Source organism: Squalius cephalus (genome assembly GCF_949319135.1).
Source record: "Squalius cephalus genome assembly, chromosome: 7".
Taxonomy (NCBI): domain Eukaryota; kingdom Metazoa; phylum Chordata; class Actinopteri; order Cypriniformes; family Leuciscidae; genus Squalius; species Squalius cephalus.
The window spans coordinates 38861437-38887583 of NC_137128.1; the positions used below are offsets into that span (position 1 = coordinate 38861437).

The 26147-nt window shown below is 37.4% G+C and overlaps 1 protein-coding gene across 2 annotated transcripts; it reads left to right on the forward strand.

Moving 5' to 3' along the window:
• The first annotated feature begins 4646 nt into the window (after positions 1–4646).
• On the forward strand, positions 4647–24742 carry prss56 (serine protease 56). 2 transcript variants are annotated; one of them, XM_079877452.1, is made up of 15 exons: positions 4647–4696; positions 15579–15737; positions 15826–16080; positions 16780–16969; positions 17469–17577; positions 18386–18542; positions 18652–18794; positions 19597–19756; positions 19899–20087; positions 20761–20928; positions 21039–21190; positions 21778–22225; positions 22892–22954; positions 23125–23231; positions 24155–24566. In XM_079877452.1, exons 1-15 carry the CDS (start codon positions 4651–4653, stop codon positions 24326–24328), a joined length of 2520 nt encoding a protein of 839 aa, XP_079733578.1. In that variant the 5' UTR covers positions 4647–4650; the 3' UTR covers positions 24329–24566. The 2 variants fall into 2 exon arrangements, with proteins under 2 accessions (XP_079733578.1, XP_079733577.1); XM_079877451.1 differs by lacking the exon at positions 4647–4696 and adding an exon at positions 13622–14107 and having other exon boundaries at positions 24155–24742.
• Positions 24743–26147: the final 1405 nt, after the last annotated feature.

The window sequence follows — 26147 nt, forward strand, 5'->3', positions numbered from 1 at the left end:
CACTTCACTACAGCTCGCGCTCACGCACGCGCAGGGAAACGAGGACTAATGCATCTTAACAGGTCTCTATGATTTACATCTGTCATTTTATAGCGAGCTTTGCGTCGTGTGAAATGAACAGTTCTGCTTCTGCTACATTATGGGCCTCTGACACTCCAAACTTTTTATCTTATCAGTGTATCGGCTGAAAATTAGATCACAACTCACAACGACTAGCCTAATGTATTTTTTTTTACTAGGACAATACCACAGTAAACTAAGGTTTCAGCCAAAAGTCCAAATTCACAAGTATACGTCCAAACAGCCTGCACTTCAAACTGCTCACAACACATACAATATTAGAAATTATGTAGGCTACTCTAAAGCCTATATTCGGATTCATTGTTAAATGGTCACATAATTATCAAGCTCGGAGTGTCCCTTTACACTAAGTGCAAATAGCCCGTCTTGTTTTTATTTTAATTTTTCTTTATCTGTATTTGCAGCTTGAATAGGCATATTTCACTGCATCAGCAAATACTGCTGCATGCTGAATTGTTGTGCATTTAAATAATAAACTTTGATTTGACATATTTATTGATCAGGCTCTATAAAGTGAAATTGCGTGGCTTATTTTGGTTTGAACTTAAAAGATCCACCAGAGGGAGACATGAGAGCTCGTAAAAAAGGAAAAATAAGAGAAAAAGAAATAACAAAAGAAAAGAAAAACTTAAATCTGTTAATAGTAATGTTAAAACATTGCCATCAGAATGACTGGTCTTGACTCACATTAAGACCAGGCACGAGGCATCCAAAACCAGAATATTATATTTAATCATTTAAAATAACCTAACGTTAGTTCGAATGTTCAGCACCATGGACAGTTCTATTATATTTTGTGACACATTTTGCCGTGCGAGTTTTGAGAATTACTATTATAATTATTAATGCTTCAGCAATATAAAACTTATTTTTTACCATGCACATAAAGTACATTTTTGTTATTTCAATAAAATAAAACATCTATTGTGGATGACAGGTCAGACATGATGACTAACAGACAGGATAACGAAAAAAAATCTGTTATATATGTGTATATATATATATATATATAGTGTGTGTGTGTGGTAACACTTTAGAATACTGTTCCTTCATTAATGAATAATTACACAGGAACAAATGAGTAACGAATTATTAACATTCTAGTAACTACTATTAACTAACAAGAAACTCTGATTAACGAATTAGTAAGTAATAGCGCTCAGATGAATGTAGTAGTTCACTATTAGCTAATCAAGAACTAATATTTTTTTCATACCTCCCAGAGAACTACTATCTACAGGTTCATAATTAACATAAATAATAATTAATTCATAATAAAAGGTAATGGTAACCCACTAGTAATGACTCAAGTATTACTACATCATTCTAAAGGAACTACTAATTATTTGGATCAGTATTCTAAAGTGAAAAACATGATAACAACCTAATATTGACTGAAGTCACTGTAAGCTTTTGAGATTTTTGTAAGATTTTGAATAGCAATTCCTTCCAATGGATTTGGTAACACTTTAGTCATTACTAGTGTGTTCCCATGATCTTCACTTTAGAATACTGATCCAAATAATTAGTAGTTCCTTTAGAAAGATGTAGTAACACTTGATTCATTACTATCCAAAACCTTACAAAAGCCTTAAAAGCTTACAGTGACTTCAGTCAATATTAGGTTGTTATCATGTTTTTCACTTTAGAATACTGATCCAAATAATTAGTAGTTCCTTTAGAATGATGTAGTAACACTTGATTCATTACTAATGGGTTACCATTACCTTATATTAAACATTGTGCATTATAAATATTTATTAACCTGTATACAGTAGTTCTTATAGTCTTCAGTGAGGTATGAAAAATAGTAGTTATTGATTAGCTAATAGTGAACTACCACATCCGACTGAGCGCTATTACTTACTAATTCGTTAATCAGAGTTTCTTGTTAGTTAATAGTAGTTACTAGAGTGTTACTAATGCATTACTCATTTGTTCCTGTGTAGTTATTCATTAATGAAGGAACAGTATTCTAAAGTGTTACCGTGTGTGTGAATGCATTTAATAGGTTCGAAATATCAACTATGCAATGTATTAATCCAGATAAGCAATTTAATTTAGGCCACAATACAAACAGCACAAAATTGTCTTCAGGGCCCCCTGGAGTCAAACTTTAAGCCACTTTCTCATACTCTGAACTGAAAGAGAGACTGAGCTCCATAAGATTAGTAGTCCTGTAAGTTGCAATAGCAATAAACAACTTTGTCATCAAGCTTGTTGAATGCTGACAATTTTATTGGACAGTTTTACTGGAGTTTTTATTACACAGAAGAATTTGTGTTTGTGTCTAGAGGAGGCTGTGGTTTGATAGAAGGCAGAGGTTTGTATCTGTTAAGCGTGTGAGGGGCTTCATGAAGAGGAGCTAGAGACTCTGTAATCTCTGATGAAGAAGGTGGAAAATAAGTTTGCTCCTTTTCAGTCATAAAGGTGGCCTGACCTGTCAGGCTGCTGGGTGAACTTTGAATATAGTTTACATCTTGTCTTGGGGTGTCCCTTAGATTTTTTAGGTCTGGCTGGTTTGTTTCTACTGGACTTCTGGGAAGTTTTCTCACTGACACTTCTAAACTGCTGCACGATTGTTCAGAATTTTGCAGGCTTTTAAACAAATGTTTTCTGTGACCTCTTGATGATTTGACCCTCATTGCCTGAGTCCTAATCATTTGATCAACTTGAGCAGACACTCTATTCAAGGTCTCTTGACGATATTCCAAAGATATTTTAGTCTTTGGTGAGAAGGCTGTTTCATTCTTGTTCAGTGTTCTGTGCCAGTCTGTGATACTCTTCTGGTTTGAGTCTTGTGGTAATGCCCGTCGTCTTCCTTTTGCAGATATTGGGCGTGCCAGGGCTGCTCGCTCTGCCCATTCCTCCTGAACACAGGTGGCACTGTAGTCTTGCACACGCTCTAAAAAACTGTCTCCCATTAGCCTGTGTATATAAAATGTAAGATTGATTCTTATAACTCATATGTGGTAAATGGATTAAGGAAATATTTCAGATCAATGAATTTTGCTTTTAACAGCATTTCATTTAAATGAAAATAAACTTTTACAAATAAGAATGATACACACAGGATATTCAAAGACACAAAATAAGGCTGATACAACAATGATTTCAAGAGTGTAGTTTTTCCATATAGCATAAATGCCCTGTGGAGATACGTCTTAAATCAATCTTAAATCATTTAACGTTACTTGAGAAGCAAAATTACACAAGAAGTCTTGTATTTTGTCTACATATCACAATTGAGTGACAAAAAAACAAGAAAAAAAAAATCTGCTAATGGGTAAGAAAAATAAACTTGTTTTCCCATTAAATGAAGTTTATTATTCTAACCAACTGGCAGATATTTTTTTCTTATTTTAAGCATTAAGTCACTTAATTTTGATCGATTTTTCAGAAAACAAGACTTAATAGCTTAAGTAATTTTGAAGAAACTCATATTTACATAAGCCTAACAGCTGACCAATATATTATAGTGTAGCCTACAACAACAAGAAGAAGAAGAAAACACTTATGGTAGGCTATAATACAAATTCATAAGAGAAAACAAAATATATCTGAATGAATCACGAGAATGTTCTCACCTCTAATGTGTAACGTTATCCTTACCCAAATATCTTCAGTTGGAAAGATGATTAACGTTACTTTACACTGTTGAATCACAAAATGTAGTCTACCCTGGAGATAGCTAACGTTAACGTTAGGCCTAACGTTACTCTGTTGTAGATATTTGTGTATATTTGTATGTAATTTGGCGTGTTTTTACAGTTTATGGTCCGAACTGATAAGCATGAACTGAACTTTCTGGATTGCCTAGCAACATAAACTGCTCCGACCTATTTTTCTTTTGACGTCTTTCTGACGTTTCTCTCATAACAGCTAATGGTAGCCTAACTATTTATAACTTATCTTATAAGGGCTGTGTAACATCAGTGAGTAATAAATAATATTAAACAATTTACCTTTCTGAAAATCTTTCACACGAATATTAAACAATAATATAACACCACTTTCATTTAAATCATGGTTTGGCTAAATAAATCGCGAGCTCTCGTCTCTGTGGAAACTGATATTACAACGCGCGTGCGCTTATAGATGATCTTGTGAAGTCACGAAATTAAGCCTTTTATTCCCTCAAACATGGTCTAAAATATTGAATTCGATCAGGACTAACATTGTAGTAGCATTTACTTTAAAGAGTATCCTATGTTTTTACAGTTTCACTTTCCACTGCCATTTTGGTGCTGTTCAAAGGGAATGTGTAGATGGCCTGATTTATTGATTCGAGAAAGTGAAATCAGGTGTAAACCTAAATTAATTGGTTGATTTTATTTTATTTTTATTTTTTATTTATTTTATTTTTTTAGAAATAGGAGGTTCCTGGAGTTTACATGTTACTCTGCTAGAAGGTAAAATCACTTAAAAACAGATTATACGAAATCAAATCAAACTTATGGTTTGGCAATATATCGTCATAGTCCGGTAGAGGGCGCTGTTGACATATCCTAACCTCTGAGCCCAAGGAACTCTCCCCTTCAAAGTTGGCGATGGCGGATGGTCCCACATATGGATTGTCAGCGTATTGCCTATGCCACCTATCATGATTATAAAGGTAATACTCTGCTTTCTCATAGGTTGTGTGATGTTTACTCTTTTTTTCTCCTTTGCATATCATACCAATTTGTTTGTGCTGTCACTGTCAGCACTTCACATATTCTCTGTCAAGCTCAGAAAAACAGATCAATGGCAATTTGAAATTACAAAAATAAGTTACAGGAGTTGGACAATGAAACTGGAACACTTGGTTTAGGACCACAATAATTTTGGTAATAAATGTAGGTAGGGCCTACCTTTGCGGGCAATACAGCAACAATTGGTCTTGACTTTTGGGAATGACAGATACAAGTCCTTCACAGTGGCCAGAGGGATTTTGAGCCATTCCTCTTCGAGAACAGTGGACAGGTCACTATGTGATGCTGGTGGATGATAAGTTTTCTGACTTGCTCCTTCAGTGGTTTTAAAATATTTAGATCTGGTGAATGTGCAGGCCATGGGAGGTGTTCAACTTCACTTTCATGTTCATCGAATCATTCTGTCACAAGTCTTGCTGTGTGTATTGGTGCATTATCATTCTGATACACAGCACCCCCTTCAGGGTGCAATTTTTGAACCATTAGGTGCACATGATCCTCCAAAATGGTTCGGTAGTCCTTTGCCCATAGTCCTGTGCTCATCAAGCAGTAAGGGATGCCATGATATTGCAGCACTGATCCACCCCGTGCTTCACTCTGGGCAGTAACAGTCTGGCTGATAAGCCTCTTTGGGGCTTCTCCACACCGTAACTCCCACAGATGAGGGAAAGACCGTGAAGGTGGACTCATCAGAGCACAATAAATGTATCACAGCCCCAGATTTGCACTGTTGGCACCAATGAAACTGACATTTGGCATTGGCACGAGTGATGATAGGTTTGGCTATAGAAGCCCGACCATGACTATTGACTTCGTGGAGCTCCCGACGAACAGTTTTGGTGGAAACAGGAGAGTCGAGGTGCGCATTTAATTCTGCAGTGAGTTGGGCAGCTGTGGTTTTATGTTTTTTGGATAGAATCCGGGTTAGCACCTGGACATATCCTTTCAGACATCTTCCTCTTGCATCAACAGTTACTCTTGTTTGATGTGATTCGTCCTGTGCGGTAGCATAAGGCCACTCTGTACCATTTTTAGGAAACACTTTCTTAAATTGTTGTAACATCATCGCTTCAGCCTGACCATACAACTTTGGCATTTTAGCACAAATGTATCAAATTTACATTATTATTTACTGATAAATGGATCAAGTTCAAGTTCAAGTCTTTTATTGTCAGATGCACAGAACAACACAAGGTTAAACTGGCACTGAAATTCTTATGACAAGACACCGCATAGTAACCTGACATTACATAATATATAATATACTAGGTGCAAACAGTTAACTAAAGTGACAGTGTATAAATGACTAAAGAAAAAGTGGAGAGAGATGGTCATTGTCTATTTAGGAGCCTGATGGCCCTTGGGAAAAAGCTGTTATCCAGTCTTTGTGTGTGGGCCCGGATTCTTCGGTATCGCCTACCTGAAGGCAGCAGGGTAAAAAGACTGAAAGATGGATGGTAACAGTCTCTTAGAATCCTGCCCGCTTTCTTGAGGCATCGTGTGTGGTAGATGTCCTGCAGGGCTGGGAGCTTCCTGCCGATGATGAACTCTGCAGACCTAACCACACTGAGTAGGATTTTTCGGTCCCTGTCAATGCAGCTCCCATACCACACTGTGATACAGCCAGTCAGTGTGTTCTCAATTGTACATCTATAGAAGTTAGTGAGGATGACTGGGTCCATGCCAAACTTCTTCAGTCTCCTCAAGAAGAATAGGCGTTTCCAGGCCGCTTTGACCATCTTCAATGCAAACCCAACATATTAGATATAATAGACCTACCACCAAACTGTCTTGAATTAAGTCTCAAAGGCACAAAAAGGTTTAAGAGACTTAAGGTGTGTTCACACTTTGCAGGTTTGGTTTGATTAAAACAAACCCTGGTCCGAGTCCGAGCATGAATGTTCCCGGTGCCCCCCGTTGGTGCGGTTTCACACTCAACTTGATTTTATCGAACCCTGGGTAGGGTTTCACCAGCCGTTCGTAACTCCTTTCTTAAATTGGAACGTAAAGTCCACACTATAGAGGCTTAGTAACTACTAGCTAGTTTGTAACTAAATCTGTAATTTATTCCGTTGCACCATTTGTTCTTAAGGCCGAACGTAGCTAGTAGGTCGTAAGCACTCCGTAAAATAATTCACAGTCGCACAATGTGACGTTTACCCTCAATGATCCAATAGCAGTCTTCAAATATGTGAGCAGAAGTTGTTGAAATGCCGTCAATTTCAGTTTATCCTTCATTCTAACTTATTTTGCCTCATGTAACTAATGGTAATGGTGTTTTTATATGTAAATAACATTCAGAAACTGTGTTTGAAACTAAATTAATGAGGTTAAATAAAAGCAGATTTCCATAAATGCGATTTGAAAAGGATAATAAACGTATTTGTAAAAATCGAATTTCATGTGACTTTTTTTTTTTGCTGTTCACACTAGCTAAATCTGATCGGATTTCAAGCGGATATGCACAAATATCGGATTTGGACTGACAGTCTGAATGTAGCCTTAGACCACCTCCTCCAGGTAGTCTTGGGTTCGGTTCCTCGGTCCACATGACAGCTTTCACATTAACAATTTTTCATGCAAACCGTGCCCCGTTTCGAACTAAACTTCCAGTGTGAAAACACCCTCAGTGCGGTTCATTTGAGTGTGAATGCTGCCATCTGAACCCTGGTGTGGTTAGAATGAAACATGAACGCAACACGGACCAAAGACTTGTAACAAACCAAAAACAGGAAATGATGTCACAAGACGTGACCCTTAAAAGGACAGAATGCTCTAGCATACCTGTTGTTTCTTGTCATAGTTGCGATGTTGCCCATTACAGTTCTGTACAGGCATCAGAACCTCCTTGTAGCAGATCTTCTTTTGTTGGTGACAGAGGGATTCCTGCCGCTGTTTTGACTCCTTTACATATTTTATGAGCTCTTCACGAGTTCTCAGCTCCATCATATACCATCATATGTACGCATATGCAGCGAGCGCATTTAGCCCAGCACACAGCATTGTTTTCCGTCGCCAAATATATGTCATAAAATGAGGGTTTCTTTGTTTTGTATCTTTAGGTTCGGTGTTAAAAATCACAGTGTGAATGCTAAGCAAATCTAAGCAACTAAATTCTGCATTTTCTTTTTTGGTCCAGACCAAAAGAACCAAGAAAACTGAACCACAAGTGTGAGCACCCTTAAAGATTATTGTGAAAATTATTATTATTATTATTATTATTTGCACAAAACAACTTGACTAACATTATAACCTTAGTGGGAAAATCAACTAATACAGACAGATGTCTTCCTCACTGAGGTTGTGTTCTGAAAGAGCTTGGTAAGTGAGCTAATGGGGTCGTGCATGTCACGCAGAAAACGCTCTCTGGGAAAAAAATGCTCAAACTGAAATGTTAGGAGCTGATTTTTTTTCAGCCCACTGACCCACTTTTCAATTGTTCTCTGCACCAGACAATAGAGACAAATGGTTTCATAAGTAGTACACAATACCTGTGTGTTATTCAACATTACGGTTGTTCAGGACTGTGAAGGGATTGTTTGGGTGTATTTTATGTGTGTGTGTGTGTGCGTGCGCCATGTCTTTATGTAACCTCCCTGTATTGCCTCCTGTACTATTGAAAAGGCCGACAACTTCTCACACACACACACACACAAACTCAAGTTGCCCTCTCATTGGCTCCAATTGTGCGTCAGACCCCAAGGCTGTGACGACATGAGTGGTTTCACTGATCCATGGCTCAACCAACGACACACGCGAAGCTCATCCTTACAGCAGAATGAGAGAATGAGTACCAGTCTGTGAAAGATTCAACTCACACCCCAACTAGAGCTTAATTGCATAAGGACAGTGTTGTGACAACAGCAGAAGATTGTCCCACAGATGATTTCTTTCAAAGAAATGTTCTGGGTTAAATGCAAGTAAATCTTTTACATGCTGTCAGTTACCACAGAAAACAACTTCAATTTGTCCCTCAGTCTGTTAAGACAATGAAAATCTGTTTACACTCATGTTCTTGCAATATACCACTCAAAAGTCGTCTGAAGTTTTTAATGCTCACCAAGGCTGCATTCATTTGATCTAAAATGCAACCTGAACAGTAACATTGTGAGATATTAGTTTATTATTGTTATCCATTTTAATATATTTTAAAATGTAATTTATTTCTGTGGTAGCACAATTACATTTTCAGAAGCCATTACTCCTGGCTTGATCCTTAAGAAATCATTCTTAATATTTAAATTCAAATTTTAGTTTGTTTTCAGGATTATTTGGTGAATAAAAGGTTCAAAAGAACAGCATTTACAGTTTTTTTTTAACAATCATCACGACACATTTCTTAATACTTCGGTCACTTTTTCAAAACTCTTCAGCTTGACACAGACGTTGATTTTACATTCAAAATGCATGTCTCAAATCAAGTCAATTTCAATCTCAAATTAACTGCTGTGCCAGACTGTAAGTTGGTAAAGAGAAACTGTTTAAATTAATTTTTCCTTGCTGAATAAATGTATATATTTGGGGTAAATCACTGTACCAGAGTGTTAAAATTCACTTTATTCTGCATCTTAAAGGTTATACCTTTTAAGACTACACTATTGCGATAAAATGTCTCAATAACTTTGTGCTTTTTTAATCCGATATTTTGACTCCTACCATGTAAAGCCAGTAAACATCTGCACTGAATCAGGCAAGGAAACCAGAACAGGACATAACAATCCATAAAAGGCTGTTTACAACTAGCAAATTTCACCCAGAATCTGCTTTTCACATACTATAACCGATAAAATAATGTGTTTAGAGACCTTTACAATTCAAATACACATTTTCTGTTAGAAATAATATTACTGTGTTAACAAAATTTGAGCTTCACATTTGTGTTTGTAAACCTAATGCGTTGACCTCCACTATATATAAGTGCATTACTTTAGACATGACTTTTGTGTTTTTCACACACTAAGGGAAAATTCTAAACTATTTTCAGTGGTAATCAATGGCATGCCATGTATCTTGAAAAGCTTAACCCAGAACTTTGCTTTGAAATCTTTAGTCTTTGTAATCACACTGTTTCTTTCTAACCGAACACTGTATGGATCCTCACATGCTCTCTCCCGAACTTTTCCTTGAATCCCTCTTTTGCCTTTAGCGCTGTGATCAGCATCTTGTTCGTGGAGGAGATTGGCGGAGCACCACAAAGTGGACAACAGAAACTGGAGGGAGCGGAGGGCAGATTAATCAGGGAACATCAAAGAGAGCGACAGGGCGAAGGGAGGGAATGGGGCAAAAGATGAATGGAGACCAGCCGCCTGTTTGTTTTTTTTTCTTCCATGCCATCCCTCAGTGCTTCAGTTGGCAGTAGGATGACAAAACCATTGTGCTGGGGCCACATAGAACGCCTGGAACACACTGTCGGCTCCTGTTTTTATTCTGCGTGCCAAAAGAGGAGGAGAACGTGAGATGGGGAGACTCTTGCTCTGGAAGTCCATCTTTGCTTTTGATATTTTAATCTCTGTTCTTTTATCTGTTTACTTTTTGTCTTTTTTTATTTTAAAACATTGTTCAACAGCACAACTCTTAAATATTGCTCACCCTCTGATGCCCGTTTTCTTCTTGTCTTGTTCTTCTGACCAACATCCATACATTCTCTTTCTCTCTTGGTCACTCTCTTTCACACACACACACACATACATACTGTGTAGGCCTTGTGTGAAGCACTTTGAAAGTGGCCTGCCGCTCCGCCTGCCCTCTCTGTGTTCAGTTGCTAAGTTGGCTCAAAGATGACTCCAATTTGGGTCTCTCATCCTGACTGCAGACTCAGCACACGTACGTTACACAGTGTTCCTGTCTTGTCCTTTAGTTGGACTCACTAATCTCTCCACACTTATTTACAAAGCCTGTCAAGAGTCCACATCAAAGAGATGTTACCAACCTGATACCATGTGACAGCTTAAAAGTGATCATTCATTAGTGCTGATGAATTGAAGTGGATATCTGTCTGTGCATTCGCTCCTTTATGTTTAGCTTTGTTCTGATTGTCATGTCCTGCCTTATTTGAGGGGAGAACAGTCATTCAATTGTCATGTGCCATTACTTCATGAATCAGGCCACTAATCATCACTTGCCTCATCTCACACTTAACACACTTAAATGTGTTGTAATGTCATTGCATTCATTTTAAAATTATTATTAAAAATGGCTCAAATACAAATTGAAAAAAACACATGAATTGGCACCTCTTCAGCCCTTAAATTCATTGAAAGTCTTTGGAATGTGCTGGAGTAGAATTTACCTCTTGATAGAAATATCATCACAACAATTTTTTCCATTAAGATGTGCATCAATTTTTGGTCAAGATCTTGTATTGACGATGACGATTGACGACTTGTATTGAAAGTAGAGCACTCTGTAAAGTCTCCTCCAGCACATCCCAAAGACTTTCAATGAACAATCAGAGGTGCCAATTCATGTGTGAAAATTATTGCTTACATGCTTATATTATATATTAGATTCGAATAAAAAAAGATATACTGTTGAAATTTCAACTTGGTGTAGCAGTAGTGTGCATTATTAGGGTTAATATGATTATCTATACTTGTGGTTACTCTGCTAGAACAATAGGGGAACTGACATTATACATCCACTATAAGCACCTTGGAAAGTGGTATTAAACAGAGTACAGCAATTAACAGAGTCAATCCCTCATATTTTCAAAGCAATAATGCAGAAAATTTCAGATGAACATTCTTTGAAGAGCTAGGATTCTCACTTTCTTGAAAAATCTGGATAAACCCTCACCGGCCACTTTATTACCTTGCAAGTACCGGGTTGGACCCCCTTTTGCCTTCAGTACTGTACTAATTCTTCATGGCATAGTTTCAACAAGGTGCTGGAAACATTCCTCAGAGATTTTGCTCCATATTAATTTTTCAGCTGTACATCCATGATGCGAATCTCCCGTTCCACCACATCCCAAAGGTGCTGTATTGGATTGAGATCTGGTGACTGTGGAGGACATTTGAGTACTCATTGTCATGTCCAAGAAACCAGTTTGAGATGATTTGAGCTTTGTGACATGGCGTGTTATCATGCTGGACCAAGTTCCAGTGGCCTTTTACAATGTTAAAAGGAAAAAGTGATATAAAGTCATGGGATAGCTTTAATGTTGTTTTTTTGTGACTGGGTAAGTTCATGCATAAGTCATAATAAAAAAATTATCATAAATTCAATATCTCTGTTGCTTACTGAGTGGAGAAGAGAAGATGAGTATCCTTAACTGAACAGAGTTGGTCACACTTACATGTTCAGTTAAACTAAAAAGAAAACGATGCATGATTGGTAGGAATCCAGTTACTATTTGAAAGTTAAAGTTTATAGACGTTTTAAGAAAGTAAGAAAGAAAAAATGTACCTGTAGAGACTAGAGAGTGTGTTGACAGTCTGTAGTTGTATAGCTGAGCTACGGAAAATCAGTAATAAGGTGGTTTTGACAGTTCGGCGAGAATAAAGATCTCCAAACTCAAGTTCAGCCTATAAATGGTTCTTCAGGACGATACAGTTCTAAATAGAAAGGTAAAGAACCATCTTTGCTTATTAGAGTGAATCTGAATGTCAAAGCAAAAACCGAGACTCATCAGAATGTTTTTCAAATGTTCTATTGTCCAATTTTGGTGACTCATGGCTGACTAGAGTGGCACCTGGTGTGGTGTTCTGCTGCTGTAGCACATCGGATTCAAAGTTCGACATTTTGTGCGTTCAGAGATGCTCTTCTGCATACCTCGGTGGTAGAGGAGAATGGTCAGACTGGTTCTAGCTGATAGAAAGGCAACCAGGTTATTTGAGTTACTGTTGCCTTTTTACCAGCTTAAACCAGTCTGGCCATTCGCCCAAAGAATTGGAGTAAATCATGTAATACTGGTAAAGTAATGGGGCCTTCGAATATTGCTTTGGATTGGTGGGCCTTGGAGTCAAAAAGGTTGAGAACCACTGCTAAGAACTATTGTTGATTGTTTACATTTATAACGTAAAAATAATTTGTAATGATTCATCTATTAGTTATTATAAAGGAGCAGTTTATTGTACCATTAACACGTAGTATGATTATTTTATTTGCATTTATTTTATTTAGATGCAGCCCAACCAAACGTATTCGGTTTCTTCCAAATATGATTTATTTTATTTATTATTATTTCTATTATTTTATTAACTAAAGTTATGAAGCAAATCCCGTGAAACAAAAATAGCAGTTAGACATTCCGATAAATTATTTATTCATAGCGTTATATATGCAGAGCTCAAATTTGATTTTTTTTTGTCTATTAACTATTTTAAAAAAAAGACAAATATGGCCTTAACATTGAACTTTATTTTGGTTTTTGAAATGTCACTGAAATTGTTTTCGGAAAAGTTTTGGAAAGCAGCTTCTGAGACTGCCCAACAAATTGGGAAGCAAAACACAAACTTTTCTACGAATCTTCAATCAGTAATGAGTAAACAAATGATGAGCTGTTGTTTTTTAATGTTGTATGTATTTATGCAATGAGGCTATGCTGAGCTGAGAAAGATGCAATAATCTGAACTGACAATATTTTAATGGAGCACATAAAAGCGTGAAAGTGATCAAGGAGGTCGGCGTGCCTGTGATCGCCACATTCGCTGGCTTTGAACTCTCAGGGAGGAGCACAATGCTCTCATTCAGAGATTGGCTGAATGACAGATGCTCCCTCTCTCTGTCTCTCTCCCTCACTCTCTCACCCCCTCCTCTCTGTCTCTCTCTAATGTTAATGAATTCAAACAACCCGCCCCCCTACCCATCCAGCTCTCTTTCTCTTTCGCTCTTTTTCTCTCACCACAGAACTAAGCCATTTCCAGCCTTGGCAAGTTCCTCGTGATTTGCTCTCATCGTCTTAATGAATTCAACTGGGAGTGCATTGGCCCTGATGCCCACCCCCTTAGAGAGTGGTCCAGTGATCTTGCATATATCTGCAGGGCTGCTCCATGCTCTTCCATTGTTCCATCAGCTTCTGTCACTAACAGATACTCCGACAGGGAGTGTGGGAGAAAGCTAAGCCAGTCAGGACGTGGGAGACGCTCGTACTGCACAGACACTCCTCACCCTTGATGCGAAAGGAGTTGAGTCCATGCGCCTGTGCTTTTGAAAAGTGGAACTTCTTAAGCCTGTTAGAAAGTACGCTTTTCTCTTGGAAGACTCACCTGTGGACAGGTGAAGTGAAGTCATGGGTGTGATGTCACTGCTGCTGTTGACGGTGATTGGCTGGTGTGGTGGAGCGCCACCGGTGAGAGAGGTGTACAGAATGCCACAGAGCGCGCTCAAAGGTAGGCTAGATATCCGGACATTTTTGTTGTTTCTCACTGTGGCATCTAACCAATCTAACGGTTAAGCGTAGTCGTTGCAATTTCTCTAAAAAAATAAGTACTCTTAACCAAAAGATGAACAGCCTAACTGTTAATGTAATATTGTTAGCAGAGGTGCCGGAGCTCCAGCTTGCTTTGACTTTTGACATTGAGTTTCTCTAAGTATAAACTTTTTGACATGCGTAATATTCAAAAGACATTTACACTCATGCATCTGACAGATTCTTCCATCTAAATGAGAGTCATGCCTACTTCTCTGTACTAGCTTGTACTTTCTGGCCAACTAGAAAATGTATCACTGTCTATTGAGGATGAATCGCGTGTTTTGTCTTTTGTATTCTTTACCTATGTTTCTTTGAATAAAATCATCTGCTAAATATGATTTGCATGTCAAAATGATTATCTTTTGATATTGCTTTAAATGTTATATCCTTTCTTTGAGATATAAGATCCCAGATCTGTATCTACAAATCTCATACTCTGAGATTGTCATATTGATTGAACACTACTACTCTTAATGAAGACATGGAGTACATATATTTTGTTCACGGTGTAAAAGTCAACATAGTCTCCATATGCTGTTCAATAAAACATTATTTTTGTTGGTAAGGATCTTGTGTGTTGTCACAGTGAGACTGTGTTCAGGAGTTTAGCGTAGTCACTATAGAGGCCAGAGTTCAGGCCGTTAATTAAGGTCTCAATCAGCTTTGAAGTCTCTCTCTCTCTCTGGGATATAGAGAAGAGGGGACGGCTGAATGATGTTCGGTGTGTTTGAACTTTGTGTTTGGTGTCTTCGGCACTGCTTTGAGCATGAGTTTGCGTACTTGTCCTGATGGCAAAACCATGACTGATAAAATACAGCACACATCACAGCCAGTAATGTGTTGAGAGATTCCCAATGGATTTATTTTTACTGAAGAAATCAATTTCACTTATTGTTTTTTGTGCAAATGTTTCATGTTCTCTCTGCCTTTTAATTTTGTAAGAGTTTTTTTTTTTTGAACCAAATATGATTCACTCTTAAAAAGCAATTTTCCAAAAGGGGGATTTTGCAGCAATGCCACAGAACAACCATTTTTGATTCCCCAAAGATCTTTTCAGTGAACAGGTCATAAAATAACATTTTTTTTCCATGTAAAGAACATTTAAAAAATCTAAACAACCTTTTTCCACTATGAAGACCTTCTGTGGAATGGAAAGGTTCCGTGGAAGATAAAGGTTCTCCATGGAACCATCAATGCCAATAAAGAAACTTTTAGTGTGTGTCTTCTCTGACTCATAAAGTCTCACTGAACTCACTGAAGATAAATGTCTCATATTTCTTGTTTTGAACCTGCTTTTAAATGTTTTTAATAGTGCATACTCTACTGATGTGCTTTATTTGTTGGTTGTTTTGAGGCATAAACTCACCTTTGCCTACATATCTTTCTAGCGCTGTCTGACAGAGGAACAGTAGTGATGGAGGCCGCTCTGTCCCGCGCTCTGTCCGCCGTAGATGCTGCAGTGTCGGACCGTGGCAAGGCCGAGGCAGGCTGCAGAGGGTGTGTGCCCTGTCTGTTTCAGGACTGTGGACAGCGAAAAGGCGCCTGTGGTAAGCTTGAATACAAGCATGCTTCATCACAAGGACTCTTTGACTGTAAGTGCTGCTGATGATAATGATGGTGCTGGTAATTCCGTAGCATCTCCAGAGGACATGCAGTCGGAGCCGAGGTGCGAGGTCATCTCTCGCGCTCAGCAGGAAGCGGATGAAGGCGAGAGGGGCTGGCTGCTGAGTCAGGCCTGTGGCTTCTACAGACGGCGGTGCACAACTGCACAGGTGAACAAAGACATGTGCGTCAGAGTCATGGGAGAGAGCTGCAGTGCTCGTGTCCTGCAGTGCAGTCTGCTCAACACCATGCAGAATCTGGAGCCGGCCACACAGACCACGACACAGGGTAAAGACAAATGTCTTTTGAAATACAAAAAAGTTTCATTGTATTATGTAAGCATACTGCGAACATTCAAAATATTATTCCTAAAAACAGACGTTTATTGTGTAGATTATGTAAAACTACACTACCAGACAAATTTTGCTGCTTAATATTTTTATGGAAACCGTGATAGCCTAACTGAATACTTTCATTCAGGAAGGATGCATTAACTTGGTCTAAAATGACAGTAAAGACTTCTATTTCTATTTCAAATAAATGATTCATAAATGAATAAATAATTCATCAAAGAATCTTGATTTTTTTTATAATTTATTCAACAAAAACATTAAGCAGTGATAGCTGTTTTCAACATTAATAATAATAAATGTTTCTTGAGTAATATTTATTTTGATAATAATGTTTCTGAATTTTCAGCTTAACTATCACAGGAATAAATTACACTATATTAAGTATATTAAAATAGAAAATATAATAATATTTCATAGTTTTACTGTTTTACTGTATTTTGATTGGATAAATGCAACCTTGGTGTGCAAAAGAGACTTCTTTCAAAAACATTAAAAAAATCTTAATGATTCTTTGGACTGGTAGTGTATATTTTTAATAAATGAATATAATTATTTTAAAAAAACTGAACTGACACTATATAACCAATTAATGTTATGTTATATTCTAATCATCTTTGATGTGTCTTTGATGTAGCTGTGTGTGGCCAACGTTTCTCCGTCACACAAAACCTGACACAGCCTCGTCCTCGTATCATTGGGGGATCTCCTGCCCCTCTGGGCAGCTGGCCGTGGCTGGTGAACCTGCGGCTGGATGGGGCTCTGATGTGTGGAGGCGTGCTGGTAGACAGCTCTTGGGTCCTCACTGCCGCCCACTGCTTTGCTGGGTAAGAGCACAAATTACATATCTCATGTGAGGTGAGATAGTGTGTTGCCTTTCCACTTCAAAATCTTGGCAATCATTAAAGGAATAGTTCACCCAAAAATTTTAATTCTATCATCATTTACTCTCCGTCACGTTGTTCCAAACCCGTAAGAATTTCTTTCATCTGCTGAACACAAAAGAAGATATTTTGTAGAATATGGGTAACCAAACTATGGGAAAAAAATACTATGAAAGTCGGTGGGGCCCATCAACTGAACTATTCCTTTAATGTCTTTTTTGATTGTAGAATTGATATCAGTTTTTTGTAATGTAGATAATTTTTTTTTTTTTAATTCTTCTGAGAACATGAAATTGTTTTGCACTTTTATAAAAACAGATGGATGAGCAACATTTGAAGCTGTTGTAAAATATCAGAAATACACACACTTGTAACAGTAATCGAATGCGCCATATCATTAAAAACAATGAACCAAATAATAATGTATCTCTCCCCCGAATAGGAGCCGCAGTGAGAGTTACTGGACAGCTGTAGTGGGAGAGTTTGATCTCACAAAATCTGACCCTGATGAGCAGATTATGAAAGTCAATCGCATCATCACTCATCCGAAGGTAAATGCATCAAAAAATGCAACCAGTCAAATATTTGACTTATTAATTTATCCTTGCTGTATATGCAGTATATGATGAGCCAAAACATTGTGACTAGTCAAAGGTGAAGGGAATATCATTGATCATCTCCTAACAAGGCCACATATCATGGTCTGGGTAAATAAGATGGTAAGCAAACACTCAGTTCTCGTTTGTTCGTTGGCCAGAGGAGAACTGGCCCCCGACTGAACCTGGTTTCTCCCAAGGTTTTTTTCTCCATCCTGCCACCTGATGGAGTTTTGGTTCCTTGCCACTGTTGCCTTTTTCACTTTTTTTTCCACATTTGTTGCCATTGGCTTTTGGCTTGCTTAGTTGGAGACATTAAATTTAACATTTAATTTAACATTCAACAATTAATATTGATCTGCCTGTATTGACACCACTATATGAGAACTGAACTGAGCTGGACGATGACATCACGGTTTTCTCCAGAGCGGCTATATATAAAAATGAACTAAAAAATTAATAACTTTTTTACACCAAAAATTAAACATCACTGAACTTACTTAAGCTGGACTGTGACGCCAATTTCTTCTGGAAACAAACTTTGTTGCATTATTTTCCTGTTATCTTTGAAACAATCTATATTGTAAAAAGCGCTATATAAATAAATGTGACTTGACTTGACTATTAGGCAGGTGGTCATAATGTTTTGGCTCATCTGTCTATATATGCATTGTTTTTTACTTTTTTTAAATAAATAAATTCATAAAGACTTTTATTATTTTTAAATGTCTATTCTGTGTCCAATTCTTATCTCCTGTTGTAGTTTAACCCAAAGACTTTCAATAACGACATTGCTCTGGTGGAGCTGAGTTCTCCAGTAATTCTGTCTGAACGGGTCACACCTGTCTGCTTGCCCTCTGACCTCGACCCACCGGCTGGCACACCCTGTCTGGTCGCCGGCTGGGGCTCTCTGTATGAGGGTAAGAGAATATGATGCTGAACTCATGAACTCATGTATTAGCAAAAGAGCACACAATGTTGGCTTCTATTTTCTATTTATGTTTGTCTTGATTCTCTGTACGTGTGTAGACGGCCCCTCTGCGGATGTGGTGATGGAGGCGAAGGTTCCCCTCCTCTCTCAGACCGTCTGTCGCAGTGCTCTGGGGAAGGAGCTGCTCACTAACACCATGTTCTGCGCTGGGTACTTGTCTGGGGGCATTGACTCATGCCAGGTTTGTCCACATTATTATACAAGCCTGAATTATGAACACCACGCCTGATAAAGAAACATAATATCGTCACTGTCGGGTGGAAAACTTGTTTGTCCAAAACCTCTAATTTTCAGGAAATAGAAAAAACACTGTAATTTTAAAATAAACACTGTTTTGTCATAGTTGATATTGTGGATTTATATATGGTTGGATACTTGCATGTGTCATTATATTATTAACATTTACCAAAATCATGTTACGTTTTCATCAACTTACAGGCTATAAAGTTTATTGTAGATGTGTGGGCCAAACATTGGCCAAAATCTCATGTTAGAAAAGATGAAGTGTTACACACAAGCTATTTAAGACAGCATTGGCTATGACTCAATGGCAAATGCTAGACTAAGACACTCTTCTCTGCTCCTCAAATACATAAAACATTAGCCTTATATAGTGTTTCTTGATTAAAGAAAATGCTGTACTTGTTCAAACAACCAGTTCTTTCTTTACCTTTGAAATGCAAACAAGCAGAGACTCCAAAATGTGTTGAGCACTTCATTCACGATGGAAGCTTATGGAGTTTGCATAAGCGTAAGTCCCTTATGGTTTGAGGAAGCTCTTAATACATTTTATTGGCTACATATTTTCAGAACCCACAGATAGATGTAAAGGGTGATCTCTATTAATGATTTATGAAAAAAAAAAATGGACAAAATATAATAAGATACAAGGTTTCTGCCCGACAGCAGTGATATCCCCTTTATAAACACTGCATCTGCTTTACCAAAATCTGACTTGAATTTGTCTCTTTGCATGTGTACAGGGTGATTCTGGAGGACCGTTGATCTTCCAGGACCGTTTATCAGGGCGGTTTCAGCTGTTTGGCATCACCTCTTGGGGTGATGGCTGTGGAGAGAGGGGAAAGCCCGGCGTTTACACACGGGTCACCGCCTTCTCTGATTGGGTCATGACAGAGATACAGAGTGAGTTGCTCAACATGTTGCACACACTACTGAAACAAAGAATATCTCCACCACCAAGGGTTTAAACCCACCCACACTTTCTGCTCAGTGAAAAGCCACGAAGCCTGCAAAAGCCATTTACATTTCATTCTTCAAATTCCAGAGTCCTTCGGGAGTCGAGAGCCCACATGTCCTGAGCTGCTCAAGACAAGTGATCTGTCTGAGGAACAGCAGATGTCAGAGTTCAACACTCTCTGCCACTACTACACACTATCCTGCTCTTCGACCCTCGACCCCTCTGCTTGCCAGCGTCTCGCTCAGGACAAATGCCAAAGCCGATTTAAGAAGTGCCGTAAGTTATCCAGACATCTTAATTTAAAAAATGTACATATTTTAACAACATTTGCCGTAAATGAAGTGCTAGTTTGGATGTGCATACTCATTTTTTATTATTACTATTTTCCGTGTTTTTGATCACATAAAATGCAGCCTTGGTGAGCGTAAGAGACTTCATTCAAAGTTAAGCCTTTGAATCAAATTAAAGGACATTTTAAGATCATAAATTAAGTCATGTCCAAACTTTGACTTGCAGTGTATTTTACCATTCAGAAGTTTGGGGTTGGTAAGATTTTTTTAGATGTTTTTTTAAAGTATCTTTGGCTCACCAAGGCTACTTTTTGTTTTGTGATTAAAAATTAAAAATTATGGTTGTTTATTTTATTCTATTTTAAAATGAAATTTCACCAGGCATTACTTTTAGACTTTTACAGTTTTCAGTGTCACATGATCCTTCAGAAATTATTTTAATATGCTGATTTGGTGCTCAAGAAACATTTCTTATAATCAGTGTTGAAAACTGTTTTGCTGCTTAATATTTTTGTGGATTTTCAGGATTTTTTAATGGATAGAAAGTTCAAAAGAACAGCATCTATTTGAAATGTGATTTTTCAGTAACAATTTAAAAGCCTTTGATCAATTTAATGCATCCCTTCTGAATAAAAGTATGAATGTCTTTCTCTCTACAGAGTTGCATTCCTTTCTGCAGACTCTGCTGGACTTGCTTCAGAGGGCAGATGACTACATCAGAGATAAAGTCGATCTGACCTTCTTCACTCAGACTCTTCCTCAGTTGGTGGAGAATGTGTACAGTTCTGCTCATATGCCACGAAGACGCAGAAATGCACTTGTAACAGGTAGAGCCATTAAAACTTTCTAACTTTCTAAACTTTCTAACTTCTCCATATTGTTATTCATATACATCTGTCTCCATATTGTTATTCTAACCAACATATTATTCTCAAAGAGCAGGAAGGCCCGCCAGCACTATTCCAGCAAGTGGGCCCCCTGGTGGACGACTGGGAAAGCTATCTCAGAGGCATTGCTGAAGATCTGGATCAACACAAAGAACTAAAGAACTCAAATAACCTGTCTCAGGAGCAACAACTCTTCACACCGGTAATCTTGTCTAATTTCAGATTAAATCTGTGATACAGCAACATGTTTACCAGATTTATTTTGTTTTGTTTACATTAGTTAACAATAAACTAAGATTACACTACAAGTCAAAAATGTTGGTCAGTAAAATTGGGGTGCATTAAATTTACTAAAAAGGACAGTAAAGACCTTTATAATTTTACAAAAGTAAAAAACAACAACTTTCTATTCATCCAAGAATCCTGATAATAAGAAATGTTACAATCAGCATATTAGAATGATTTCTGAAGGATCATATGACACTGAAGACTGGAGTAATGATGCTGAAAATTCAGCTTTGCCATCACAGGAATAAAATATGTTTTTAAAATATATTCAAATAGAAAACATTTATTTTACATTGTATTAATATTTCACAATATTTCTGTTTTTACTGTATATTTAGTCAAATAAATACAGTCTTGGTGAGCATAAGAGACTTCTAAGCAAAATAGTAAAGAACATTACTGGCCCCAAACTTTTGAACGGTAGTGTAAGTCTGGCTTAATTATTTTTATATTACAGATGAAGAACAATCATTTTACTAAATTAGTTTTTTTTAATGAAAGTTTCAGGATGAGGACAGTGAAAAAGCACCTCTTCAGCAGCTCGATGGAGCGCTGCGCTCGTCCATCACTGCCCTGCGTTCCAAACTAGAATCACTGCGCATTCCTGTCATACCAGAATTGGACCACCAACTGTTTCAGAGGGATTTCACCATTCCCACCACTGGAAAACAACAACAGGATAATAGTGCCCATTCAAGGGAGCCTATATTGTCAGCTGACATTTGGACTTCTCTGATATATAAAGCTCTCAGAGGAAGTGTCACGGGAAGTGTCACAGTACATCCGGTGATGACAGAATCCCCTCGGGATGATATGGATACGACATCCAGATCCACAGAACCTTCGGCACAACCAATGAAGCTCAAGACCCTGGAACCTTCTGACTCACTCCTCGAAAAAAGCTCTGTGCCTACCCAGATGCCCCAGCTTCAACAGCCACTCTTCAAAAGTAAGAGGAAAACAGGAAAGATAAACAGGAAACCTTGAAAAAGATTTTCAAGAAAAGATTTTTCTGAAATAACTACAATTTTATTCACCTACATCAGTCACCCTACCACAACAACGACTTTTTAGACCGATGTACAACTCAAATAAAACATATTTTAAACAAAGAATTTATGCAAGTGATTTGACAAAAATACAAGCCTCAGACTGAGTTTAACCTCAAATGGCCCCGTTTATTGTACTCTTTTTTAAAAAAACAGATGACAATTCTTTTCTGTGGTAATTTACATTATATGGGATATGATTTTTCTGTATTTATACAGAATTTGTTTTTCAAATACATTAAAAAACTTTAATTTCATGCTTGTAGACTGTAGCTCAGCAATGCACAATCTAGCTTTAAGGTTTCTTTGCGGTTTTAGAACAAAATAAAAGCTTTAATGTTTGAAAGTTTACTGTAATGTAAAAAAAAATAGTATTGTGATGATTATTATTACTATTCAAAATTTTTTTTTTTTTACAGTGCAGTAGTAAAGTTGAAATAATAAAATACATTTTTTTTTTAATAATAACAGCAAAATATCAACAAAGTAGTAGTATTGCAGAATGATGTTAAACCATGAATGTCCGTTCTAATAAAAACCCAAATCCGCTTGTGTTGTTGTTTCAGAGCTCCTGCAGAGGAGAAAGAGAGATCTGCTCAAGCGACTGATACGAGGAGCCAATGACAAAGGTACGGTTTCTCGTTTAACTAACGTTTAGCAGTTTTTTAGATTCTCAAAGTTCTATCTGGCTTATTGTGTTATGGAACACTTCAGCTGCGATTTAAAAAGGAATATTTGGTTAATATTCATATTAAGGAATATGAGTTTTAAAACTGTGTTTGTTCTTTGTGTTTTGTAGTTTGCTCAGGAGTAACTGAATCAGCTCAGCTGGTCAGCACCACCAAAGAGATGTACAACTGGATCCTGGCTGTTCCATCTAACAACATAAACATGATCTTCCAGGAGGTGTGTGTGTGTGTGTGGTTCAGGTATACCCTATGTTATGGGGACAAAATATCCCAACAAAGATGGCAATATCCAAAATCTTTGACCTTGAGGGGACATTTTTTGGTCCCCATGAGGAAAACAGCTTATAAATCATGCTAAGTGAAGTTTTTTTGAAAATCTATATATGCAGAAAGTTTTTGTGATAGAATATACAGTTTGTACAGTATATCACTACAGAATGTTCCCATAAAACATGAAAACCTAACATGTGTGTAATTGTAATGTATGTGTGTATATCGTAGAAGTTGCTTGACTTCATTTACAAAAAAAAAAAGTTTTTCCTACAAACAGAAGACATATTTTCGTACAGCTTTACAAGAGTAGTATTAGATTATAGATTGTACAAAAGTTTGGGGTTGGTAAGATTTTGTAATGTTGAAAGAAGTCTCTTCTGCTCACTAAGGCTGCATTTATTTTATAAAGAATACAGGAAAATAATATGAAATATTATGAAAGTTTAAAATAACTATTTTCTATTTTAATATAGTTTAATGTAATTTATTCTTGTGATGGCAAAGCTGAATTTTCAGCATCATTGCTCCAGTCTTCAGTGTCACATGATCCTTCAGAAATCATTCTCATATGCTGATTTGGTGCTTAAGAAAAAAATTCTTATTATAATCAATGTTGAAAACAGTTGTGCTGCTTAATATTTTTGTGGAAACCATGATACATTTTTTCAGGATTCTTTGGAAATAGAACTTCAAAATAACAGCATTTATTAGATATAAATCTTTTGTCACTTTTGATCAATTTAATGAATCCTTGCAAAAAAACAAAAAAACAATTTCTTTCTGTTTGTGTGATCTATCCATGTTGTTTATGTTTAGTGTTGTGTTTTAATTCTTTATGTATATCTCTGTGTGTGTTCTTCATCTCAGGTGCTGGTCGACCTGAATACTAAGAATGAACGTGGTTTGTACCAGTCACGGATCAAGGCCACTGTTGGTGGACGACCTTTGACCTTTTACAGCTTGGTGGGTTTGGAGAATGAGGCGTTTTACCGCAGCATGCCACGCATCATTGCCATTGCCATTGATGCTCTCAAAACATAAAACACACTCATAAATGACACTTGAAATGACACTTGAGCTGAATCCCCGATGCGGAGCATTGTTACATCCTGAACTCTAATGTGACATCATGTGCTGCTATGGAAATGACTGCATGGGACCTCCACTGTAGAGTCCTCCCAGGACAGCTGACACTTTCCTGAAGAATGAAGAGTCTCAGTTGGTCACTCTCTTCACTCTGAGACTGGACTGGCGCTAACAGTCTATTAACTTATTTCGCAGGGACAGAGGTTGATCCTCCTGTCTGACCTGCAAACTGTACAGATATTATATTTGATGTTTGTTATATATTTATTTGTGTTACTTTGTATTTTTTTATATTAAAACAAATCATTAAAAATGAACTGGAGCTAAAGATTTAACTATATTTAAATAAATGTTGTCTTTTTATTATTTATGTGCTTGTCAGGCATGCATTTCACACCTTTCCAGCCTGCACCAAATACTTTGTTGTATTTGTTATCCCTTTTTTTATTTACTATTGTAATATTTCTCCTTGCACCAACTTTCACATAACATTTATATTTCAGATTAGCTGGGGAAGGGAAGTAATTGCTGTGAGAAATCGCCCTGTTTAGAGGCTTGTTTACTTCCACTGAACTGGCAAACAGTTCATGATCATGACAGCTGAACATCGCTGTCAACTGTGCTAATCGTGCTGCTCTGCGACAGGTGTCTGAATTACTGACATGAAAGTCATGCCGATTCTTTATTTGGAGCCGATGACAATCCTGTGGGCCTTTAGAATGAGCACTAAAGACTCAGTCTAAAGGATCTTAAAGGAACACTGAAAAATGGCACAGTTGCAACTCCTTGTCTGTTCCATAAAGTCGTAATCGCACCTAGAAGGATGCTTAAGAAGTTTATTCAGAGCGATGTAAATTTACTTTCAGTGCAAATGAACTGCAGTTTCATGAGTTTGCATGTTTAATAATCCTTGAGTGTATAATCTGAGCACTAAAAGCCCCCCTGGATTTATGAATGAATAGAAATAATGCATTAGATGAGATAATGGAGGGATGCCAGAAGAACTGTCACAATGGAAACAGCTGTTTATTTATTCTTGTGTGATGATTGACAAATTAGATGAACTTGCTCCTCCCACACTTTTTCCCATTTTAATCCATATCTTGGCAATCTCAGTCAACAGTAGTATCAGATGGTACAAATGACTCACTCTACTCTACTCTACTCTACTCTACTCTACTCTTACCTGCTTTACTCCTCTCTCATCCTCAAACAACCAGTCTAGAATCCATCATTCCAGAATTCCAAAGTGTTAAAAATAAACCTCAACACTTAACGGTGAAGGATTGTAGTGCAGGGTGGCAACACATGATATTCCTGAGCTCGCTCTCTATTTATGAGCAGATATGATGGTCCCTTGTTACATTTACTCATCCGTCCGTCCGTCTGTCATCTATCTATCTATCTATCTATCTATCTATCTATCTATCTATCTATCTATCTATCTATCTATCTATCTATCTATCTGTCTGTCTGTCTATCTGTCTGTATGTCTGTCTGTCTGTCTGTCTGTCTGTCTGTCTGTCTGTCTGTCTGTCTGTCTGTATCTAATCTATCTATCATCTAATCTACTTTATCTATCTGTTGCTTATGAGGCAATTACGACCATTCTGATTTTCACACCAGCAGCTCATAATATTGCCAGTTACTTTTACTTTTGTGCTCTGACAACTAAAATAGTAAAAAAAAAAAAAAATTCCGAAGAAGTTTCTTTCCTGAATGAATCAGTGTTTTTTAACAAATCAGTTGAGTGAAAGATTGAATGAATCGCTCA

Excerpts from the sequence above, each read along its gene's own strand:
- prss56 (XM_079877451.1), top strand. The coding sequence starts at position 14,008 with ATGGGTGTGATGTCACTGCTGCTGTTGACGGTGATTGGCTGGTGTGGT. Across the intron at positions 15,738-15,825 it reads ACAGCGAAAAGGCGCCTGTG|CATCTCCAGAGGACATGCAG; the intron begins GTAAGCTTGAAT and ends GTAATTCCGTAG. Across the intron at positions 20,088-20,760 it reads AAGCCGATTTAAGAAGTGCC|AGTTGCATTCCTTTCTGCAG; the intron begins GTAAGTTATCCA and ends TTCTCTCTACAG.